Source organism: Dermacentor variabilis, chromosome 1 (assembly GCF_050947875.1).
Source record: "Dermacentor variabilis isolate Ectoservices chromosome 1, ASM5094787v1, whole genome shotgun sequence".
Taxonomy (NCBI): Eukaryota; Metazoa; Arthropoda; class Arachnida; order Ixodida; family Ixodidae; genus Dermacentor; species Dermacentor variabilis.
Genome location: NC_134568.1, coordinates 136,306,316 through 136,327,803, shown reverse-complemented (window position 1 = coordinate 136,327,803; position 21,488 = coordinate 136,306,316). Strand labels below are relative to the sequence as shown.

The following is a 21,488-nucleotide window of genomic DNA, read 5'->3' as shown; positions in this document are numbered from 1 at the left end:
GAAAGAACAATGTTCCAGCAGATGCCCTCAGCCGACTCCCGACATCCGCAACGTCTCAGCCACAGATCTTGGAAGAAACCGGGGATGGCGAGTATGTCTTGCTCCCGGAAAACCTCAATGACGGTGCTATGTCCGTGAAACTGGCCACTCTCACCTCGCACAATGAGGACAAATGGGTGCGGGAAGGATAGCCTAGAAACTTAGGGTCCAAGGGCCTGCATTTGCGACCATACGTCAACAGGAAGGCTGAGATAACGTGGAGTCGTGGGCTTCTATACTGGGGCCATCGCGTAATCGTGCCTAACAGCGCAAGAGCGGGAATGTTACGCCTGCTGCATGATACCATCAAGGTACTTTCTCAATGAAGCGGCTAAGCCGCTCCCTGCTGTGGTATCCCGGGATTGATAACGAGATTGAGAACATGCTTAAGCCATGTCCCAGTTGCATACAAGCAGTGCCTATGCCCCCCAAGAAATCCCCAGTCGCATGGCCAGAAACGGGCGAGCAATGGTCCATGCTGCATATTGACTTTACGGGGCCGATTGATGGACACATGCTACTGATCGTTGTGGATTCACATAGTAAATGGATCGAAGCAGTACCCCTGAAAAGCGCCACAGTCCACACCACCATAGAAGCCCTGCGCACCTTGTTCGGCATGTTCGGATTGGCCCGGATGCTGGTATCTGATAACGATAATTTACAAGTGCTGAATTTCAGGAGTTTATGAAGCTGAATAACGTAACACATCTCCGGACAGCACCGTATCATCCACAGTCCAACGGGCTTGCGGAACGCGCCGTGTGAACTGTTGAAGAGTTTTTGAAGAAGAATGTCCATGGGTCTTTGAAAACAAGCGCAGGTACCGAAGGACGCCGCAGGCCGGGGCAGTACCCCCCCAAAACTCCTTATGGGCTATGAGCTCTGTTCCAGACTGGACAACGCAGTGGCACCACCGGGGCCTCTCACCCCACAGTCTCCATTTGACTGCCCCATTCCTGGTGTGTTGCAGCCGGGGCAACCTGCCTGAACTAAGAACTTCGGGCGAGGCGTGCCATGGATCCCAGCCTGAATCACGTCATCGGACGGCATTTGCATGGTGAACACCGATGGTCCAAAGCAGGAGAACATTCGTCAACACAGCAACCAGATCAAGCCACGAGTGGGGGAGCATGACCTGGACGGCGGAGCCTGCGACTCTGAGCGCCAAGAAGGAACCGCCAGCTCCCAAGTAGTTGGGACACCAGGGCAGGGGCCAGGAATATGCAAGGCTGTCCCGAGCACCCCGACACCAGCGCTGCACCAGTCGGGCCGGACACGAGAACCCCCAGACCGCTACGTACCGCAGGGTGAACGAGATGCTACATCGGGATGATGCCACGCCGGCTTACTGCAACAGTTATCGCCACTGTTCCTCCTCCTCACACTCCCTCTCTAACATTCTCGCACAACGCCTACATTAACACGCATCAAAGCATTAAATGTTGTCCTGGCCCAGCCACCGATGTGCATGGTGCGGATTTTTCAGTAAGCAATCCCCTTCAGTACATGCCTAACCTTGCCCGACTCAGCCATATCGCTGTCGGCCTTATGGCACAGAGCCAGCGTGTCCTGGATGTAAGAGAAGCACGATTCTGCAGACGTATGGACGCAGGTCGCCAGTTCTTTCTCAGCGGTGCTCTTCCGCTCGGCGGGACAGCTGAACAAGTCCCTCAGCTTCTGTTTGCATGCGTCCCAGTCATTAAGCTCTTCCTCATGATTGTCATACCACACCTTCGCTGTGCCTTGTAGGTAGAAGACCAAGTTAGCCAACATAATTGTCAGATCCGAATTGTTGTGGGCACTTATACGCTCATATGTGGTGATCCACTCTTCCATGTCAAGGTGGTTGGTGCTGCAGAACGCTCCCATGTCACTCGGATGAACCAGCACAACCGTCGGGGTCGTAGGCGTTATGTGGGCCGCGCCATGTCAGGCCCTGTTTCATCCGTTATGTTGTCCAGTCCGAGGTAATGACCACTGCAGAGCTCCATTTTTGTTTCTCGTGGGTAACCCGCACCTCTCACCAATTTGTTACATTGCAGAAGTCACATATATATACGTATTTACAATATTTACTCGAGAGACAACAACACATAAACAAGATGGCTGTTGAGAGCGATTCCACCTCTACACGTCGACTTGTCTTCTGACTGGCACTGCTCTTGGTTGCGCCGTAACAATATTATTGACGCAGTTAAATAAACAGGCTGAAGTAAGCGAAAATCTGCTTTTAAATTTCTATAAGAAGTACGCAGTTCCGAAAGAAGTCGACTGTCGTCTTTTCAGGCTCAGCTGAAGCCCCCCTCATAGGAACTAAAATTTGGTAGACATCTTATTGGTGTCACAGCCCAATGCATTGGCGGGCTAGTTGGTGCGAATCCATGAATACTTTGTTTAGCGCAAAACAACAGACACAAGAAAAACTTGAGTTGAGAGTAGCGCCTTGTCCTGGTCGTCTTTCTTGTGTCTGTTGTTTTGCGCTAAACAAAGAATTCATGGTGTCACAGCCATTGGGTCTCGCTTATTTTGAATAGTTTTGAACACTCAACTAGCCACGAACCATGCAAAACTTAAAGGGCCCCTCACCAGGCCCCATAGCAAATATTGGTTATACGCTGGAAGTTGTTACATGTCCTCTAGGGAGCGTTCTGCTGCAAAAATTATTCAAATCGGCTCCATTAATAGCCGAGATAGAAATATTTCAGTGCCGCGAACAGTGATTTCAGCAGGCGGGCTCCAATGCCAAGCAAGACGCTCTCTCCACTCGACCAGTGTAGCCTCCGCAAGCGAAGGCGTTCTCCTATACTGGACCTCGCGGATCGCATGGCGCATTCGTCACAGGCCCTGCCTTAATTTTTTTTTTTCTGGCACTATGCACTTCCGCTGACAGCATTGCACGCGAGTTGTTGTCTCGTTCGCGAAGCGAACAATTTTGTGCGCTGTGCCCAAGGACACATGAGCAGCGGTATAATTCAGTGCTACACGAATAATGAGTCAGAACAAGCGGATGGCAGAGCATGATCACGCGCTGGAACACGGTAGAAAATGTCATAGTTTTGGTACCTGCGCACATGACTGCATGATTGTGGAAACAAGGAGACGAAGTGGAAGTACATCTTTCTTGCTTCAGTGCAAAGTAAAACAAAAAACAAACAGACATTCCGTTTGTGTGTTTATTATTTCTCTAAACTTTAATTCGTCAATTCAAGCAACAAATTACACAAATAACAGATGGTGCCTTGAATAATTCTCGAAGTCATGTGTCACCACGAGCGACGTCACACTGCGGACTCGAGTACGTAGGCGCAGGAACGCGAGTATGTCATTCTCCACCTTAGAGCGCGGCGGCCATGAGGAGAATAAACAACGGCGTTCGGTTTGAAATTTAAGATCTTTCGGCGGTGCATAGCGATGTAACACTGAGCAGACAGGATCGTTATCGCGAAATGTATGCTCTGCACTTGTCAGCTCAAAATGGCCAGACCTGGTGAGGGGCCCTTTAAGGTCAGACCACACGCACACTTGCCAGCGTGTGCTTACTACTGGCCAATCCTGATTTAGATGCTTTGGCAGACTTTGGTTCGTAATGAACTTCTAGTTGTGCAGGTTGGAAGTGGCTACTATCTGTCAGTCAAGCTGGTGCAGGACAAAGCCGGTCTGCAACTTGTAGCACAGCCAGACAGGAGCATATGAGTGCAAGTGCGCACTTAAGCCCTCTTGTGCACAAAGCAAACGCTATGTATCGCAAATACTGGGTGGCCGCAACAAATCCACTCACTGGGCGCACCACGGCTAGCCAAAGACAACAATTTTTGGCATGTCCTAGGCCCCATAATCTGAAATAGTGGCATCTGAATGAGCATCCAAAATCAAATTTGAACTGCGCGTTATGGTGACGTTCAATAGGTGGAGTGCTGGGTGCATGCCTTGCTCCACTGTAGCCTTCACAGTGCAAGGCATTAAAGAAGGAGCAGGAGCACTGCAAAGGGGATCATACACGAACTGTTACTGCCAATAACTCCGCTTCTGCTAAATGTGTTGAAGTACCTTTTGTGGCAAAGTATTTTTGAAATAGGCTATTTTACTTCAAATCAGGGTGTCTACCAAGTTGACATTTCCAAATTCCCTGAGTTTTCCAGGTTTTCCCTGAGCGCCATTGCTAATTTCCCGGAGTGATGAATAACTATGTTTTATGTCAAGACGGACTGAAACCATATCGCCTGATGCTGCCACTCTCTAGTAATCACACGAAAAAAATAACAATGTGACTTAATCCAATTTGAATACTAAGGAGCAGTGTTTATGTTATTCAAAAAGAGTATAGAAGGCATGGGTTAGTAAAATTCACAGCAAATAAAGTGTCTTCGCAAAAAATTGCAAATGGGGTCAGACATTATCAAATACGAATAAAAAGGAGATGCATATAGAAGCAAATATTTTCTAATATGAGCTATTTCTATCAACTGATAGCAACCTCAGCGGGATGAGGCCCGAACTCTGTCACAGTTGAGATTCTCTCTCAACAGCTCGTAAATCAACCTCAACTGTCCTGACATACTCTCAGCCCGCGCACAACGACCGAGTGTTGTGTTTTACAACTTTAAAGAGTTTATTTTGGTTTGGATGAGGGACACCTGCATCTCAGCATCAGCCAAAACTTTATTTTTTGAGCTCAAGCTCCTTCAAAATGGCGGCAGCAAGCTTTCATTCCCGTTTATTCCTCAATGCGTAGGTCATTTCTGTTCATGTCCGCCTTCCGCCACTCATTCGCTCCAAGGACCATTTGAAGCATCTTGGTCAGTTGCACAGTCCACGACCGATTTTTCGAACTCCCTAGGGGCCGCGAAAACGTCCGAAAAATCGGCCACTTGGAAAAAAATCTGTGTCATTTACTGCCAGGGGCTCAAACTGCCACAGGAACGTTCGAAAACGCTCTGAAGGCCTGTTGGTACACATATTAGGCATATCGATGCTCGTACTGTGACAGGAAATACCGGGTGCCTGCGTGTATAATTAAGGAATACATACTGTGTTCCGTGGCCCCTTCTCATGCTTGTTATGCTTCACTGCAATACTTCGGCGTAAGCTTCAAGTAACATTTATGTACAGAGGTGAAGCTGACTGTCGGGAACCACCATTCTGCAACACACCGTGTTTTCCAAGTTTCTAAGCCAATTGCGAGGACCACAAAGGCAGAGTCCGTGCCATTGCTGACAGCAGCTAATTCTTTCAATAAAAAACTCTGCACCCAACGGCAAGAAGCTTCATAGCGAACGTGGAAGCAGCTAGGCCTAGCGTTGCCGCAGTGGTGGAAACGGCTGCCAGCAGATCTGCGTGCGAGAGTGCCGATTCGAGGTGGTGAAGTAATCAAAATGGCAGTAGTGGTGCCTTTGATTATTGTCGCTTCGGACCTGCGGTCACGGCAAAACGTTCGGAAATTCGGACGGCGAAGAGTTCTTGCATTGGAAATTTCACGTTTTCATACGTTGACTCTATGGGGTACGTGGCGGGGCCGCGAGCCGTCCAAATTATCTGGAATCCGGAAAGTTGCTCGTTGACTGTACACTGGCAACTCCTCCTGCCGACGACAGGGCATCAAAGACGATTCATTACTATTCCTGTCTGTTACTCGATCCAGCATTACCACGACTTTCGACCCTTCCAATAAAATTGCTGCTAATTTTCCCTGATAGAGGCCCAAATTCCCTGAGTTTTCCCTGACTTTTTCCAGAATACTCAAAATCCCTGAGAATTCCCGGTTTTCCCGGTTGGTAGACACCCTGCAAATGCATTTCTCGACTTCAATAGAACGTTGTTCAGGGCCTCATTAGAATGAGTAATGCTATAGACAGGTTCAACTGTACTTCTTTTCATTTAATTAAAATTTTTGAATGTTTGTCCCTTCAGCTTTTTTCCTGCAACCGGGTCGTATCAATTATTGGTTAGTATAACAATTACAGATTATCACCAATGGGATTTCCTTGGTGCTTGAATATTGTTATAAGTGGGTTTGCCTGTAGATGGAGTTTGAATTATAGGAAGCTCATCATCATCATCGAGTGATAAGTTCCGAAAGCATGGCAGCATGGCACTTGCAGCCATGAAGCCACACTGTTAGGCAAAATTCATGTTTAAGCCCCACCCCAACTTTAATGTTAAATTCTTTTGCATTTTTGGTGCGGGTTATATACGCCAAGATACGGTACTTGCAATAGGAGATGGAAGCAACAGCCGCCGCATGGCTGCACTGCCAGGTTTGAAGCGCCGCCACGCGAGTTGACATGCTGCTAAGAGCACGGTCAGCAGTGCGGTATTTTTAGTTAACCGTCGCAATATCATTTCAAATAAACCACAAGTACGAATTAATGAGATTCCACTGCATATATTCTGGAAAAAATGAAAAAGAAAAAAGCAAATCAACCCTCACAATTGCTATTCAGGCTTTTGACAACTGGGAAAAAACACTAGGGGTTGTTGATATTGCATAAGTGAGAAAAAGAGCACAAAAACAGTATGACAGACCATATGTCATCTGTAACTCCATCGTAAATGTGTTTTTGAACTGCATCCATTAGCTTTGTAACCCTGAAAAAGTCCAGTATCTCATTCCAATGTCTAAAAAAATTAAATTCTGGTGTTTTACAAGCAAAAACCATACGATTATGAGGCACTTTGTAGTGTGGGGCTCCGGATTAATTATGACCACATGGACTTCCTTAATGTGCACTCAATGCACGGTACACAGTTGTTCTTGCATTTCAATCCCATCGAAATGCGGCTGTCATGGATGGGATTCATTCCAATGTTGCACCATTATCAGACTAAATACTCCCCGTAGACTATCATTAGTTTTGTGTATTATACATGACATTTTCTGTTATGTATCCTAAAGGGTTCCCTCTGTTGAATGGTTATGATTACAGGCTGTCTTGCATAACAAATATCTACTGTATATTCTTGCATAAGAGCCACAACAACGTTTTAGGCCATTCTTTAATGCATCTAGTGGTGTGAGCGTGTCCATGCCCCAGTAATGCTGCAATGCAGCATGCAGTGCATCATCTGGTGGCATTGATATCAAGCTTCTCTTCTGTCTCCTTGCTATTACAGTCCATATGCTTGCTAAATTTTGAACAGCTTGCCTCATCACGCACTCACCGTGCCCACAAATGTACACACATTCACTGTGTGTATGCATTTGTGTAGTGTGCTAATATGTGAGAGCCTGCACTTTTTTTTCAAGCTCAGCACATTACCCCAATGACCATAGGAATATATCTAAGCCACACACTATCCCCTGAGCATTCCTGTCATTTCACGTTCTGTTGCACCTATTCTCCACACTACATGCCACACGTTCGTGCAGTTTTAATCACTTTGATGCTGCTTGAAAAAAATGTGGCCACTATATAGCCTGTAGCATTCACTCATATTTTGTATGAAAACATATTTAAGTTTTCATCGCATAGCCTTGCAGCATGTTTAACTGGCTGCTGTTCGTCCTTCTCCTGCCAACATGGGTCCATACTTAGCATGTGTCTCCAGTGCTAATTAAATTCAAGCTATTTCAGCTTCAATGTTACACATCAGTGACAATAACTGATGCGGCATAAACTTTCTGGCTTTCGTATGCAGTGGTAGCAAGCATTTGCATTCTTCAAATCAGATCAAAGTACGTATGATTCTATATTCATATGCGCACAGGCCACCCCTAAATAATTGGACTCCAATTTTAAAAGAATTAGTAAAAAAAAATAATAGAGAAACATACAGCTCTCACATGAGAATATGCTGATAACAAAATTTGTAATCACTACTGTCATTGTTGTTGCATTACAAACCTACAAAATAAAGGTGTTAGTACAGTCATACCTAATTGGAATGAAGATGCCTTCGCATGAAAATGGTGTTACAATGATGCTCGTTACAATGGGCCATAATAATGAAGCGAGAAAGGTCCATTTAGGGTCATTCCACACCAACTGTCCCAACCGTGGCGCCCAAAAAAATTTTTTAAAATGACACGTATAGAAGCATTACTTGCACAGTATTTCCCAAAAATTTTTGGGCATGCGAGAGCCATTTGAATTTCACAAAATGGTAGAAAACCAGGTGCAAAAAAACAAATTCGCCAGAAATCGGCCATTTTGCGCATTCTTTCAAAATTTGTGTTTTTGTGTTGTCTGAACATTGTTCTTTCATTATAAAATAGTTTCAGAAAATAACTGTTTTTTACTCCTTAGCACAGAGGTGAAAATGGCAAATTATAACGTCTTTGGGAAATTTTTCATGAAAAACGGTGAGGGGAAAAAACCTGGAATTACATCCAGGTTGCGCAGGCGGGAAAGTTTTGCATAACTGCGATAAAACGTAATATTTTCTAAAATATTATTTTTGCCTATGTGCTGCACACAGGCTCTAAAGTACAAGCCCGAATTTGGCAAACACGTTATTTTTGCCTATGTTTCGACATTGGTAACACACTAAGGTCGTCCATGAAAAAATAAGAAAAGCAGGTGTAATTGAGGAGCATAACTTTCACCATGGAAATCTTAAAGTAATTTTGAGCTTTCAATGAGAAAAAAAAAAACATTTTGAATATGAGTCCCATCGTTGCATTATCTTGGTTTGCGCTTCGACTTCACCTGATAGCTGGCGGGAAATACAAACTGAGTATGGTGGTGTATCCATAGCATATGGCTTTCGGTTCTTTTGTACTGTATTTTTTGTATATTACATATAAACATGATCTGAAACATAAGTAAGAATCTAACAATATCATTAGCTTAAATATCCCGATGCCTCTAATAATAAACAGCTGTACATTTTGCCTGCTTCTCTGACAATCGGTTGGCTTAAAAAGAAAGGAAGCTCAACCATGAGGCTGTCGTGAATCGGGGAAAAAAGGGGGCACGAGCGTGGCTGTTATCGCATGTGTCAAGCATACTTTGGTTGCTTGTGTGGCTGCATCACAACATTCAATGTGGTGCTACTTGAAAGCTCTGAGCACAAGTGCAAAATAGAGCCACGGAAGAATCAAGTGCATCTCCTGAAGGCAACCAGCATGATGTTACCCATCCTTCCATCCAAGGCAAGTAAAGAATGTCAGCATTTTTATTTGCTTCAGCCGCCGCTTTGTGTTAGCTCACAGTCGCTTTTATAAATCGCCTAAGTCCACAAGTGCTCATTTTGCATGTTGCAAAAGTTTGTCAGTAATTGAAATACAGCAAAATGTTGTTGATACATTCCCGTTAAGTACGTTTTCCCGGTGCTAATGTTTGCAATCGAGAACACAAAAAACTACCCAATAGATTTATGCTCATTTTTTACCGGTTCATACGTTCCCGGAAAACACGATTTTCAAGCACCAACGTTCAGTATATTGCCAAACTGCGATTGTATAATACGTTTTCGAGCTGCTAGATCCCGTGTAAACAAGAAAAAGCGCTAGGTGCGCAACATCAGGAACAGTATATAGCTGCCTGCTGTGGTAGCTTCACCAAAATACTTGCCCGCCCACCTCATGTGAAAATGACGACAAGCACACTTTCTTATTCAGGTACCAGCAAATCTCCGCCCGGGTCATCGCACACCACATTCATAGCTACCGCCGCCAAACCTATCACAATAAGTATGTTCACTTATCTGTTTTACAGCGCGTGGTGCACAGTAGCATTGGTAGTGTACTGCACACTTTTAGCAGGCGATAGTCCAAACGTGCTGCCGTTTCCTGCTAAAGGTGGGGCAATGTGGACATGACGTTTCACTTTGGCAGTATCGGGGCTCACACATCAGCTCAATTTCGTGCTGGTTTCCTGTCGCCCTCTTAAAACACCATGCAACAGGAAAACAAGAAAACGCGTCTCGGGCCGCTGCAGCACTAAAAGCTTGAATCGCGTCCACATCTCGTCTTGCAACTATCCGCGCGACGCTTCGCATTACATAGGCGTCAGCAATGATTGAGTTTGTCAATATTTTTTGTTACTTCGGATTGTGTTTTCCCGGTTGGTGCTCTTTTTCTCGCAGTTTTTTCCAAAACGTAAGAACGTAAGAACGAGGTTCTACAGTAGATTCGAGGCATTTTTCCTTCCTGTAAAAAAAAAAAATCGATATGACCATGCAAACACACGGAAAAAACAGATTAGTGGCTACGAGGGTCCTATTTGCATCACAGTCACTGTCACTTTTACAGTGTAAGCTTCACTGGCATGAAGAGGGGCGCGAACCATAGCTGGTACAAAACAAAGACGCACAAAGTGATTGCCATAAATTGGGCCTAATTTGGTCAAGCCTGCGTGCTCAGATCAAAGATCTAATTGCTCGTAGCTGCTGATACTGTTTGCAGGGAGAGGCAACGAAAGTTACAACATCTCACGCTAAGTTAAAAGATCATTTTTACTTTCTCATTCTCTTTCTCCAGACAGAAACCTAATGCCATGCTCTCTAGGACCCAATGGTTGGCACAGAATTTCAAACAAAGGAGCAATACTTCACCCCTTTCAGGTTCAATGACGTAAATATACGGCGCCGCGAACAAATCCAAAATGGTCGATGCCATATATTTATGGAGCCGCCTGTATGTTTAAGAAGCGTGCCAATTTCCTAACTTTTTCTTTCCTGGTTTGTGCTGCCACTATGCGGGAATACAGGGAATTTTTTTCTTGCGCCTCCCTCTCTAGGTTTTCGTTGCATGGTTTGTTTGTTCCGGCACGTCTATACACTACTGCTCGCGCATTGGCACGTCAGCGGGTGGGCAGTGGTTAGTTTGGGTTTTGTTCCGCGGGCGGTTTTGGCTTCTTGCACTCGCAAAACTGATGGCTATCTTGTTGATGACTGCTCAAAGGGGGACCGCCTGTTACTTGCTTGTTTATTGCTCACAGGGGTGCACATAAAAAGGATGCCGCCGTGCATGCATTTCCTTTCTTTCATTTTTATTTTTTTAGACTTGTGAAAACTAATTGCCTCTGGTTGGCGATAAGATGAAGATTAGCGGAAGTTGGTCACACGTTTTGCGTTTTTGATGGGCACACAACAACACTTTTCTTGAGTGCGCTCACCTATGCAGTTCAATTACGCTATGGATGTAAGTATTAGTGTAAGAGCAGGAACATTTGAGACTTGCGAAATATTCTCGTGTGCACATTTTCTAAGCCTTGAACTATGTGTATAACAATGCATCAAATTTTAATTCTTATAAGTGTATTTCTTTTTTTATTGTTGTTATTCATGAATAAACAGTACATATATACCAATGCAAAATATCTTTTGTTACTTTACGGTCACCCTACAAAAATTACGGTAATGTTTTTCGAAATAGGTCCCCCTGGAGAATTTAAATCTGCAATAAAAAAAAATCAACCCTGGGCAGTCGCATATGGCAAAAGAAATTGACCCCAAAAAGGTGAATCAGTGAGAAGGACCTGAGTGACATTGACCTCCACCTCCTAACCCTCCTTTCAAAGCTGAAACAAGAAATAACAGCAGTTTGTGGCCACCACTATCAGGTCTATGTGAAAAAGCATTTATAACTTCTCGCTTCGAAATGGTGTTCTAACCCATTTCTAGAGCACAAAAAGAATCGTAGCACAAAAAAGTAAGCATACCTTCAAGATTCAAATTCTTACGAACTCATTTTATTCCTCACCACACAGACCACATGCTATGAGGTGAAGTTCAAACCCAAACAAAAATAATGCAATGGTGGGACTCAAACTTTTTATGAATGAAAACGAAAATTAATTTGATTTAAATTTCTGTGGAGAAAGTTATGCTTCTCAATTATATCCGCTTTTCTGCTTATGTTTCCATGGACCCCTTTAATGATATACCGGCTCATTTTACGCAGTAACGATGAAATCCACCCACTGCCCCTGACAGTAGCAGGCTTCCCGACAATGCGGCCAGCGTGCGCCGCCGTAGCAGACGACGCCGTTCAAGACCCCGCCATGCTCCGCCCCTCCAGCAACTGCGCGAGATGCTGCCGCCTGACTCAAGCACTCGCTGCATTGTGATGCAATGTGCTCAGAGTTTTCCCCCAAGTGTGAAACAGACTGTACATGTTTGCATTCAGGAATGTGCTATGTACTAAGTTGTTCTTGCAGAGTATTTGACATTTTGTCACCAGAACATATACCTTGGGCTGCTGAGCAAACAGATACAGATAAATCTTTAATTTGGTTTTCATGGACAGAAAAAGATGCCGGAATTTTCCAAGTGCTGAATTATCCACTGGTGTCAACAGTGTTGCAACTTCCTTCACAGTGTAGCAATGGTATGAGGCACGTATCTTCATCCGAGTGCACATGCACTTTATTGCCATGTGCACATCCCGATTAGGTACTTTTTTTTTTGCCAGTGAGTTGCCCAGCAACTATCATATTTACATGATTGAAAGTTGACTCGAATGTAAGTTGACATCCCCATATCACGTGTCACAGGAAAAAAGAAAAAAAAGAAAAAAAGAGAACATACCCGAGGGCGCATTAAATAACGAAAATTTACTAGTGGCTGGCATGGTCACTGGACTACTTGTCTTCACTTGTGCCATTGTCCTCACTAGTGCTGCAATCGTCATTGCTGCTACGGTCCCATAGCGCGTCGTCGTTGAGCGAAATTCCACATTTGGCAAACGACCGCACCATGACATCTTGTGGAACAGCAGCCTACACCGAATACACCCAACCACACGCACTCGTCAGGGAGCCTCTTTTGACAGGTCCGGTTAGTTTCTTCTTCTGCTGCTGTAACCGCCGTAACTTTCTTCTGCCACCAGCCAGTCACACTCATGGCAGAGCAGGTCCTTAAAAGGCGAAGACCCAGGCTTGTTTCATGACCACATCGCATTTCACTGGCGGGGACTGATCACTCATTTCAGCGACGTACGCCGCAAGCTTGGCCTACAGCTCCGGAAAGCGTCCCAACTTCGGCCTGTGGGAAATGCTTCGCTTGCCGTCATAGGTAAAAATTTTGCTTCGCTGCAGTCAGCACTCTCGCACCACCCATACAGAAACATCGAACTTACGGCTGGCTGCGCAGTGATTTGTCTCCCGGGTGTAAAGGATGGCAGCCATCTTGAACGCTGCTGTGAACGATCGCCGAATGTTTAGTGGGCCGGGAGCACTCATGACAACTGAGGAAGCATGGAAGTAGCATGTAGCCGGCAGTCTAAAACGAACGCGTCAAACTAAGAGGTACAGGGAAAGAGAAAGACGTGAGCAGTGTCTGCTCTTCCATGAACTATCGATACTCCCCGCAAGCGCTGCTGTTCAGAGAGTGCCGCCGCGAATAGAACAGCGGCACTTCCGTCAACTATCGACACCCCACACATGGGTGTTGCGTGCACTGTAAAACTCTTCCGAAAAGCGAACAAATGCGTGGGATAGCGAAAAGCTATGGGTAGGGCCATAGAGCAAACATAAAATTGTAACTACATTGTAGCTCCCCTGATATCTCGTTGGTCTCGCTTTTTTGGCATTGCCTTGTTTTGGTTTCGACTATAAGTCGACCCCCACCCCCTCCACTTCAGATTTTCAAATTTAAGTAAACAGGTCGACCTACAATCGTGTAGATATGGTAATTGTTTATTGTGTGTAGTCAGCAGATTTGACGCCAGTGTGCAGGCCACTTTAGGATAGCTTTACATCTTTGAAAGCTTCTGCAGTATTTGCGACATTGCAAGCCATGCACAAAATCGAAAAGAAACTAGTCCTCTTCATGATAGTTGCAGATAAATCTATAGGCACTATCAGCACGACCATGGATGGTGACCATGCATTAGTGCTAACCAACATGATGACATGAGTGGTGCGAAACACCTTGAACACTTGCAATAAAAGGCATAAACAGTGTTTGTGGTTCTCATGGATGACCATGACAATGCGAACTCCGCCGCTTCGTTTCAGTTGGATACTAGCACAGCCCACAGCGTTGAAGATTTGCAATGGTCTGTGCTTTGCATGCTACGGCAGTCATATGGATTAGCTGGCGCAAGACCAAATACGTCCAAATTATCGAGACTGATGCGTAATTTTAAAAAAATTTGTGAGGTTTTACGTGCAAAAATCACGATCTGATTATGAGGGAAGCTGTAGTGGGTGGGGCACTCTGAAAATTTGGACCACCTGGGGTTTTTTAACGTGCACCTAAATCTAAGTACAATGGTGTTTTCGCATTTTGGCCCCATCAAAATGCGGCCGCCATGGCCTGGATTCGAGCCCGTGACCTCGTGCTTAGCAGCCCAACACCATAGGCACTAAGCAACCACGATGGGTAATTAAATAATGCATACGCTTGTTGGGACCAGAAGGCAAGTCCAGATTATGTATTCAATTTTCCAAATTAACAATAACGAAATCTTACTGCATTTGCTTGGCTGTAACCACTATTGTCCGAGATCTTGAACTTTCGGGTTCATTACAGCAGAATACTCAGTGAAATAAAGCATTGCATGTGAAATTTTAGATTTACTTCATTACATCCACGTTTGTTACAAAGGTTTAGATGTATATGATCAGTATATAATAATTTTACTTACAGTGTCAGAGTATGTTCCAAGGACCGAAACAGGCGACGGCTGAGGTGTGAAGCTAGCAACAGCAGCAACAGACGCCTTGAGCCTAGACAGGCTGGTCGAATTTTTTTCGAGAGAGCCCCGCAACCACTGCAGACTGCAATGATAAAATATGCATCTATGTGTGAATATCGAGTATATTTAAATACAACTTCTGCAAAGATCATCTGAGCAAACCTATTAGATGAACTTTCGTAAAGTAACATCTTCCACCTAAACTCCACAGTATTCACCATAATTGCAGGTCAACAAACTTCAGTTGCACAACTTTCACTTCTACAAATATTTTGTATTACATAGCCCTACATATTCCTGGATCAGTATTACAATTTTTGTCTCGTAATGATTCATTTTGAAAGTGTGCAGGCCATACTATAGCTCCCATAAACATCATTTATTATGGTCTCAGTGGTGGTCACCAAAAGTGCGTTCCAATTCTGTCTGACAGTGGAGACGGTCCACTCTGACAGCTAAGAAGAAAGCTTCTAGCCTGAACAATGGAACGCTTCAGGAAGATGTCTCTGCCATTTGAATGAATGAATGAAGGTTGTTTAGTGGTGCAAGGGCCAGGTATGACCAAAGAGCGCCATGCCAGCTTAGTGACTTTGCAGTGGAGTGATGAGTTCTATGAAGTTGATGCGATGTGGCTCTAAAGGGGTCTTAAACATAGGCACTGTAAAGTGCATAAAATCTACATGTAATAAGATTATGGCGATGACTAATGATGTGTACTATGAGCATTAAAATGCACTGAAAAAAAAAATGATACATTATACAAAACATCAGATGCAAAAATTGGCTAGAGCACTGCTGCCTCACCAGAGCCCTTGAAACACAAGGGCCTGGAGGCATGTGCTATACGAAACTACTGTCACAGCGGCATCCTCTGAAGAGAGGATGCACTATGAATTTATGAGGCTAATAACATGTAAGACCTCTTTCAGGAAACCTAGGGCTATATTGGCAGCAAAGAACGGTTCTGCACCGAGAAACATTACAGGATGAAGAGGGATGTGCTGCTGGTATGATAGGGAAAAATGTCTCTCTCAGATTCAGCTTCCCGACACTCCAGGAGAACATGGAGGACGGTCAGCCTCTGCCCGCATCTAACACAGGCTGGAGGTTCATTTCCAGTAAGTAGAAAATTATGGGTGCCAAATGTGTGCCCTAGTCTGAGACGACAGAATAGGACATCAGCATGATTTTGTTGTGGAGGGCCAGAAACCTAATTGTGGCTTTATCACGTGCAGCTTATTTGTTTCCGCATCCCACAAGCGTTGCCAGTGCCTGCGCAGTTTCCTTCGTAGGAAAGGCCTCCTATATGTGGCAGGGAGAGCAGCAGTAGGATTAATAGCTTGCGATGCAATTGATGTGGCCATCTGGTCCGCCAGAACATTACCTTCAATGCCCCTATGGCAACACACCCAGCATATAATGACACGCTGGTTAGATACCTATATACGCTTTACAGAGGACAGAATAGAGCTCAATAAGGACAGCATTTTTATGCTTACAGAGTGACATCAAGGCCTTCACGATGCTTAGGGAGTCTGCATATATAATTGTTTTTGGAGTTTTAATTTTCTTATATGCTTTACAGCCAACAATAGCGCATAGGCCTCAGCCGTATAGATACTTGTTTCTGGATGCAGTACATCAGATTCCGAGAAGGATGTACCAACGGCTGCATAGGACACCCCGGCATGTGACTTCGAAGCATCTGTGTAGAATTCTGTGCAGATGCTTGTAGTGTAGTTCTAGGAAATGCATTCGGATTTCAATCTCTGGAGCGTGCTTTGTAACTTGTAGAAAATATATCACATTAGCTGCCACTTCCAAGGTGGTAGCAGCTTAACTGGAGGCATTAAGGGAAGTTCGAGGAGTGCGACATCCATTTCAATGCTAAGCTCCCTCACACGCAGCGAGAAAGGCCGTCTTACAGAGGGACGGTTACAGACAAGTGTAGCACACGTCATATCGTTAACGGCATTAGAACATACTGCATTTTGAGAAAATATGCGAGGCTGATGTATGATCTCAGCAGATGGAGTGATCACTCATTCGATTCTACATATAAGCTTTCAATAGACCCTGTTTTGAAAGCATCAGTGGCTAAGCGGATACCTAGATGGTGGAGGGGATCTAGCATCTTTAGCGCACTCGAGGTGGCAGAGTTAATACTACGCCACCATAATCCAATCGTGATCGAATCAGGCTTTTGTAAACATTCTTAAACACTTTCTGTCACTACCCCAGTTGTACAGAATTTTCAGTAAGTTCATTGTTTTTAGACATTTTGCTTTAAGATATTTTTTGCGTCGAATGAAAGTAAGCCTGGAGTCAAGTATAATACCTAGAAATTTGTGCTCTTTGTTGACAGGTATTTGTCAACAGAGTTCTACACAAGGATCTAGAACCAGGCCTCTCTTTCTTGTAAAATGAACCCAAGAACTTTTGTAGGGGTTGATTTTAAATCAGTTTTCCTCTGCCCACTTGGGCACCTTGTTCAAGCCCTGCTGTACCTGTCTCTCGCACACTGCGAGGTTACAGGATTTGAAGCCTATCTGAATGTCGTCCACGTAGACAGAATAAAAAAAAAAAAAAATTGGAGGACACTTAAGCTTTGCCTTTAACCCTTTGACGGTCAATGACGTAAATATATGACGCCGCGAATAAGTCCGAAAATGGTCGATGCTGTATATTTACGGTGCCGTCTGTACGTTTAAAAGGCGCGCCAATTTCCCAACTTTTTCTTTTCTGTGATGTGCTGCCACTATGTGGGGATACAGTGAATTTTTTTCGCGCGCCTCCCTATCTCGGTTTTCGTTGCATGGTTTGTTTTAGTGCTAGTTTGCTCCCGCGCATCTATATACTACCGGTCGCTCATTGGCGTGCGCGTGGGCGGGCGGCCGTTTGGATTTTGTTTTGCCGGCGGTTTCGGTTTTTTGCGCTTGCGAAGCTGATGGCTCGTTCCTAATCGCTCAAAGGGCAACCGCTTGTTTCTCGCTCGTTTAGTGCTCACAAGGGTGTGCATAGGAAGGATGCCGCTGTGCAAGCGTTTCCGTTTCTTTTCTATTTTTAAGACTTGCGAAAACTAATTGTCCTGGCTGGTTGGCGATAAGATGAAGATTAGCGGAAGTTTGTCACACGTGTTGCTTTTTTTGATGGGCACACAACCAAACAGTTTTCTTGAGTGCGCGCACCTGTGCAGTTCGATTACGCTATGGACGTACGTATAAGTGTAAGAGCAGGAACGTTTGAGGCTTGCGAAATATTCTCGTGTGCGGATTTTCAAAGCCTTGAACTATGTGCATAAAAATGCATGAAATTTTTAATTCTGATAATTTTATTTCCTTTTTTATTGTTGTTATTCATGAATGAAGAGTGCATATATAACAACGCAAAATTTTTTTTTCACACTTTACGGTCACCCTAGAAAAGTTACGGTAATGTTTTTTTCAAAATAAGTCCCTAAGAAGAATCGGAATCTGCAATAAAAAAAATCGACCCTGGGCGGTTGCATATGGCAAAAAAAGTCCTCAAAGGGTTAAGGGCTCGAACCGCCACAGGCACAATCGAAAACGCTCTGAAGGCCTGTCGGTACACGTATTAGGCATATCAGTGCTCATACTGTGACAGGAAATACTGGGTGCACGCGTGTATAATTAAGGAATACATACTGTGTCCCATGGCAAGAGCCCCTTCCCACGCTTATGCTTCACTGCAATACTTTTGCGTATGCTTCACCAAGTAACATTTGTGTATGGAGGTGAAGCTGACTTTCGGGAACCGGCATTACGCAACGCATCATGCTTTCCAAGCTTCTAAGCCAATCGTGAGGACCACAAAGGCGGAGTCCATGCCATTGCTGACAGCAGAGAACTCCTTCAATAAAAGACACAGCATCCAATGGCAAGAAGCTTCATAGCAAACGTTGAAGCAGCTAGGCCTAGCGTAGTCACCGTGGTGGCTACAGCTGCCAACGGATCTGCGTGCAAGAGCGCCGGTTTGAGGCGGCAAGGTAATCAAAAGGGCAGCGGCGGTGGCTTTGATTAATGCCGTTTCAGACCTGCGGTCACAGCGAAACCTCCTGAAAATTGCACAGTGAAGCGTTCTTACGCTTGAAATTTGAGACATTCTGATACATTGACTCTATGGGGTGCGCCGCGAAGCTGTCCAAATTATCGGGAATACGGAAAGTCGGTCGTTGACTGTACACTGGGCGAATCCTCCAACCGACTTACGATTCCTGTCTGTTACTCGAGCCAGCATTACCTCGACTTTCGACCCTTTCCATAAAATTACAGCAAATTTTCGCTGATAGAAGCACAAACTCCCCGAGTTTTCCCTGAGTTTTTCCAGACTACTCAAAATCCCTGAGAATTCCCAGTTTCCCCGGTTGGTAGACACCCTGATTGAGGAATATGGATAGGAAAAACATTGTACAAATGTGTCACGGATATTTCCTTTAATGTGCACAAGATGATCGGTTGTCAACCGCCCTTCTCTGAAGCCACACTGATAATCTCAAGCATTTTGTTCAGTGCAAGAAAATGTATAAGGCACCGATTAATAATTTTTTCAAATAGCTTACAAAGGCAACTTGTGAGAGCTATCGGGCGGTAACTTGCCACCGAGGAAGGGTCTTTACCCTACCTCAAAACAGGAACCACAATCGCTTCTTTCCATGCGCATGGAAGGTATCCGGTAGCCTAAATAGTGTTGAAAAGTGCGAGTAAAGTAACTTGTGTGTCAGTGTGTAAGTTTTTGATCATGTCATACATGAATCTGTCGGGTCCCAGTGCAGAGCTCCCACATGCGATGAAGGCAGCTCTCAACTTGGCAATACTGAAGGCCGACTATATGGTTCGTCCTGTCAGCATTTACACACGACTGGCTCACATTCTATTTGTTTATGTTTAAGGACGGATTGTGAATAATGGGTTGAGCTTGACACATGCTCAAAGTGCTCCCCAAGAGCCTGCCTAGTCTTGTAACGTATTTCCTTGGTCGTTCAACTAGAGGAAATGGATGGATTTGTTGCCCTTTAATCTTTCTTAAGCCATTCCACACTTAAGCCTCCTGTGTGTATCAATTTATACCCAAGAGGAACCTCATCCAGCTTTCTTTCTTTGCTTGATGCCTTGTCCGCTTTCCCTGTGATTTAATATTTATAAACTGAATGAGATTTTCTGCATTTGGCGATCTATACAATACGCCCCATGCCTTATTCTGCCTCTTTCGCGCCACTCTACAGTCTTCGTTCAACCAGGAAACACGTCTTGTAAGTGAACCACCATTCATTTATGGGATAAACTTTTCAGCTGCATCAATAGTAACAGTGGTAAAATGTGCAACAGCATCAACTATACTAAAATTGTCTATAAAATCTCATGGTAGATAAGTTGATTCTTTAAAATGCTCCCAGTCAGCCAACGCTAATTTCCATCGAGGAATATGGGAAGGGTTCCTATGCAGAGTTATCAGGTTTAAAGTTACAAAAGGTGATCACTTTCAAAAAGGTTATTGATGACGTTCCATTCCAGGTGGAGCAAAGGAGAAGCAAAGCGAATTGCTAGATCTATGGATGAATACGAGTTGTGTTGGACGCTGTAATAGGTCGGCTCCTTCTTATTAAACAGGCAGGTACTGGAGGTTGGAAGAAAATGTTCAATGAATTGACCTCTCGTGTCACATAAGTCTCCCCACATCGTGTTGTGGGCGTCAAAACTGCCCACGAGTACGTAGGGGTCCGGAAGCTGATCAATGAAGTTATAGAGATCACTTTTTCCGAGATGATAGGAGGTATGTATATAGAACATACATTGACCAGTTTATTAAAAGGGATTGCCCGAACTGATATTGCCTCAAGGGACGTCTGAAGGGCGACATGTTGACAAGCTACAGACTTGTCAGCAACTATTGCTACACCGCCGGAGGCATTAGCCTCGACACAGCCTTTTTGGAAGATGGTGTAATTGCTAAGAAAGAACACACCTCAACTTTGGATTATGTCTGTGTAGCAGCTGAGGTTATGAGGAAGTCCTCTAGCATTCCATTGCAGCATTTGTGTCTCCATTATGATAAATGTGTTTTGAGCTGTATGTTTAAGAGACGAAGATTTGCTCATGGGCCTTTTCCAGGCACCATGCCGTGAGGTTTGCCATTTTTGAAGTGATCGTGAGAATCTCGCCATTCCTTGGGCGCTGGCACCGCCGCTTGGCTGGTCATTGTGTCCATCGCCTCTTGTGAAGTGCTGAACACACGCTCTTGTGAGCACCATGTTTGACGTGAAGGCCTTGACATGTCGGACGAGATTTTTGAGGCCACCGGCTTGGAGGACCATGGCCCCTTTTGCTGAGGTGGTGCAGCAGTGCCTGCTGCATCCGCTGGGGGGTCAGATAGCATAACTGCCGACTCACTGCTTGTGGGCCAGACAGCCGCCGGAAGCAGTCGTGTTGCTGCCCCCTGACTCATCCCCCTGACTCATCACATCGGCAAAAGTGTTCTTGGGCAGGTAGGATACCCGCCTGTGTGCCTCCTCGAAACTTACATTTTCCTTTACTTTAATTGTTACAATTTCCTTTTCTTTTTTCCAGGATGGGCACGACCGCTAGTATGCTGCATGCTCCACATCACAGTTTACGCAGTGGAGAGAGTTTCCAGACGATTCATATGTATGCTCATGAGCACTGCATTTCGCACAAGTGTGGCGGCCTCGGCAGTTCTGTGAACTGTGGCCGAAATGCTGGCATTTGAAACATTGGAGGGTATTTGGCACGTATGGCCTAGCACGAAGCTTGATGTACCCGGCCTCGATGGACTCGGGCAGGACACTTTAGCCGAAGGTGTGTATCAGGTGCTTGGTCTGGATTTT

General features: G+C 44.8%; 1 protein-coding gene across 2 annotated transcripts in view; it reads right to left on the bottom strand.

The window, feature by feature from the left end:
* Window positions 1-21,488, bottom strand: part of Mps1 (dual specificity protein kinase monopolar spindle 1) — a 134,547-nt gene that overhangs the window by 99,973 nt on the left and 13,086 nt on the right. For both annotated transcript variants that reach the window (XM_075695494.1, XM_075695502.1), the window contains exon 6: window positions 14,576-14,708. In XM_075695494.1, coding sequence (XP_075551609.1) covers window positions 14,576-14,708 — 133 coding nt within the window. The remainder of the gene's footprint in view (window positions 1-14,575; window positions 14,709-21,488) is intronic.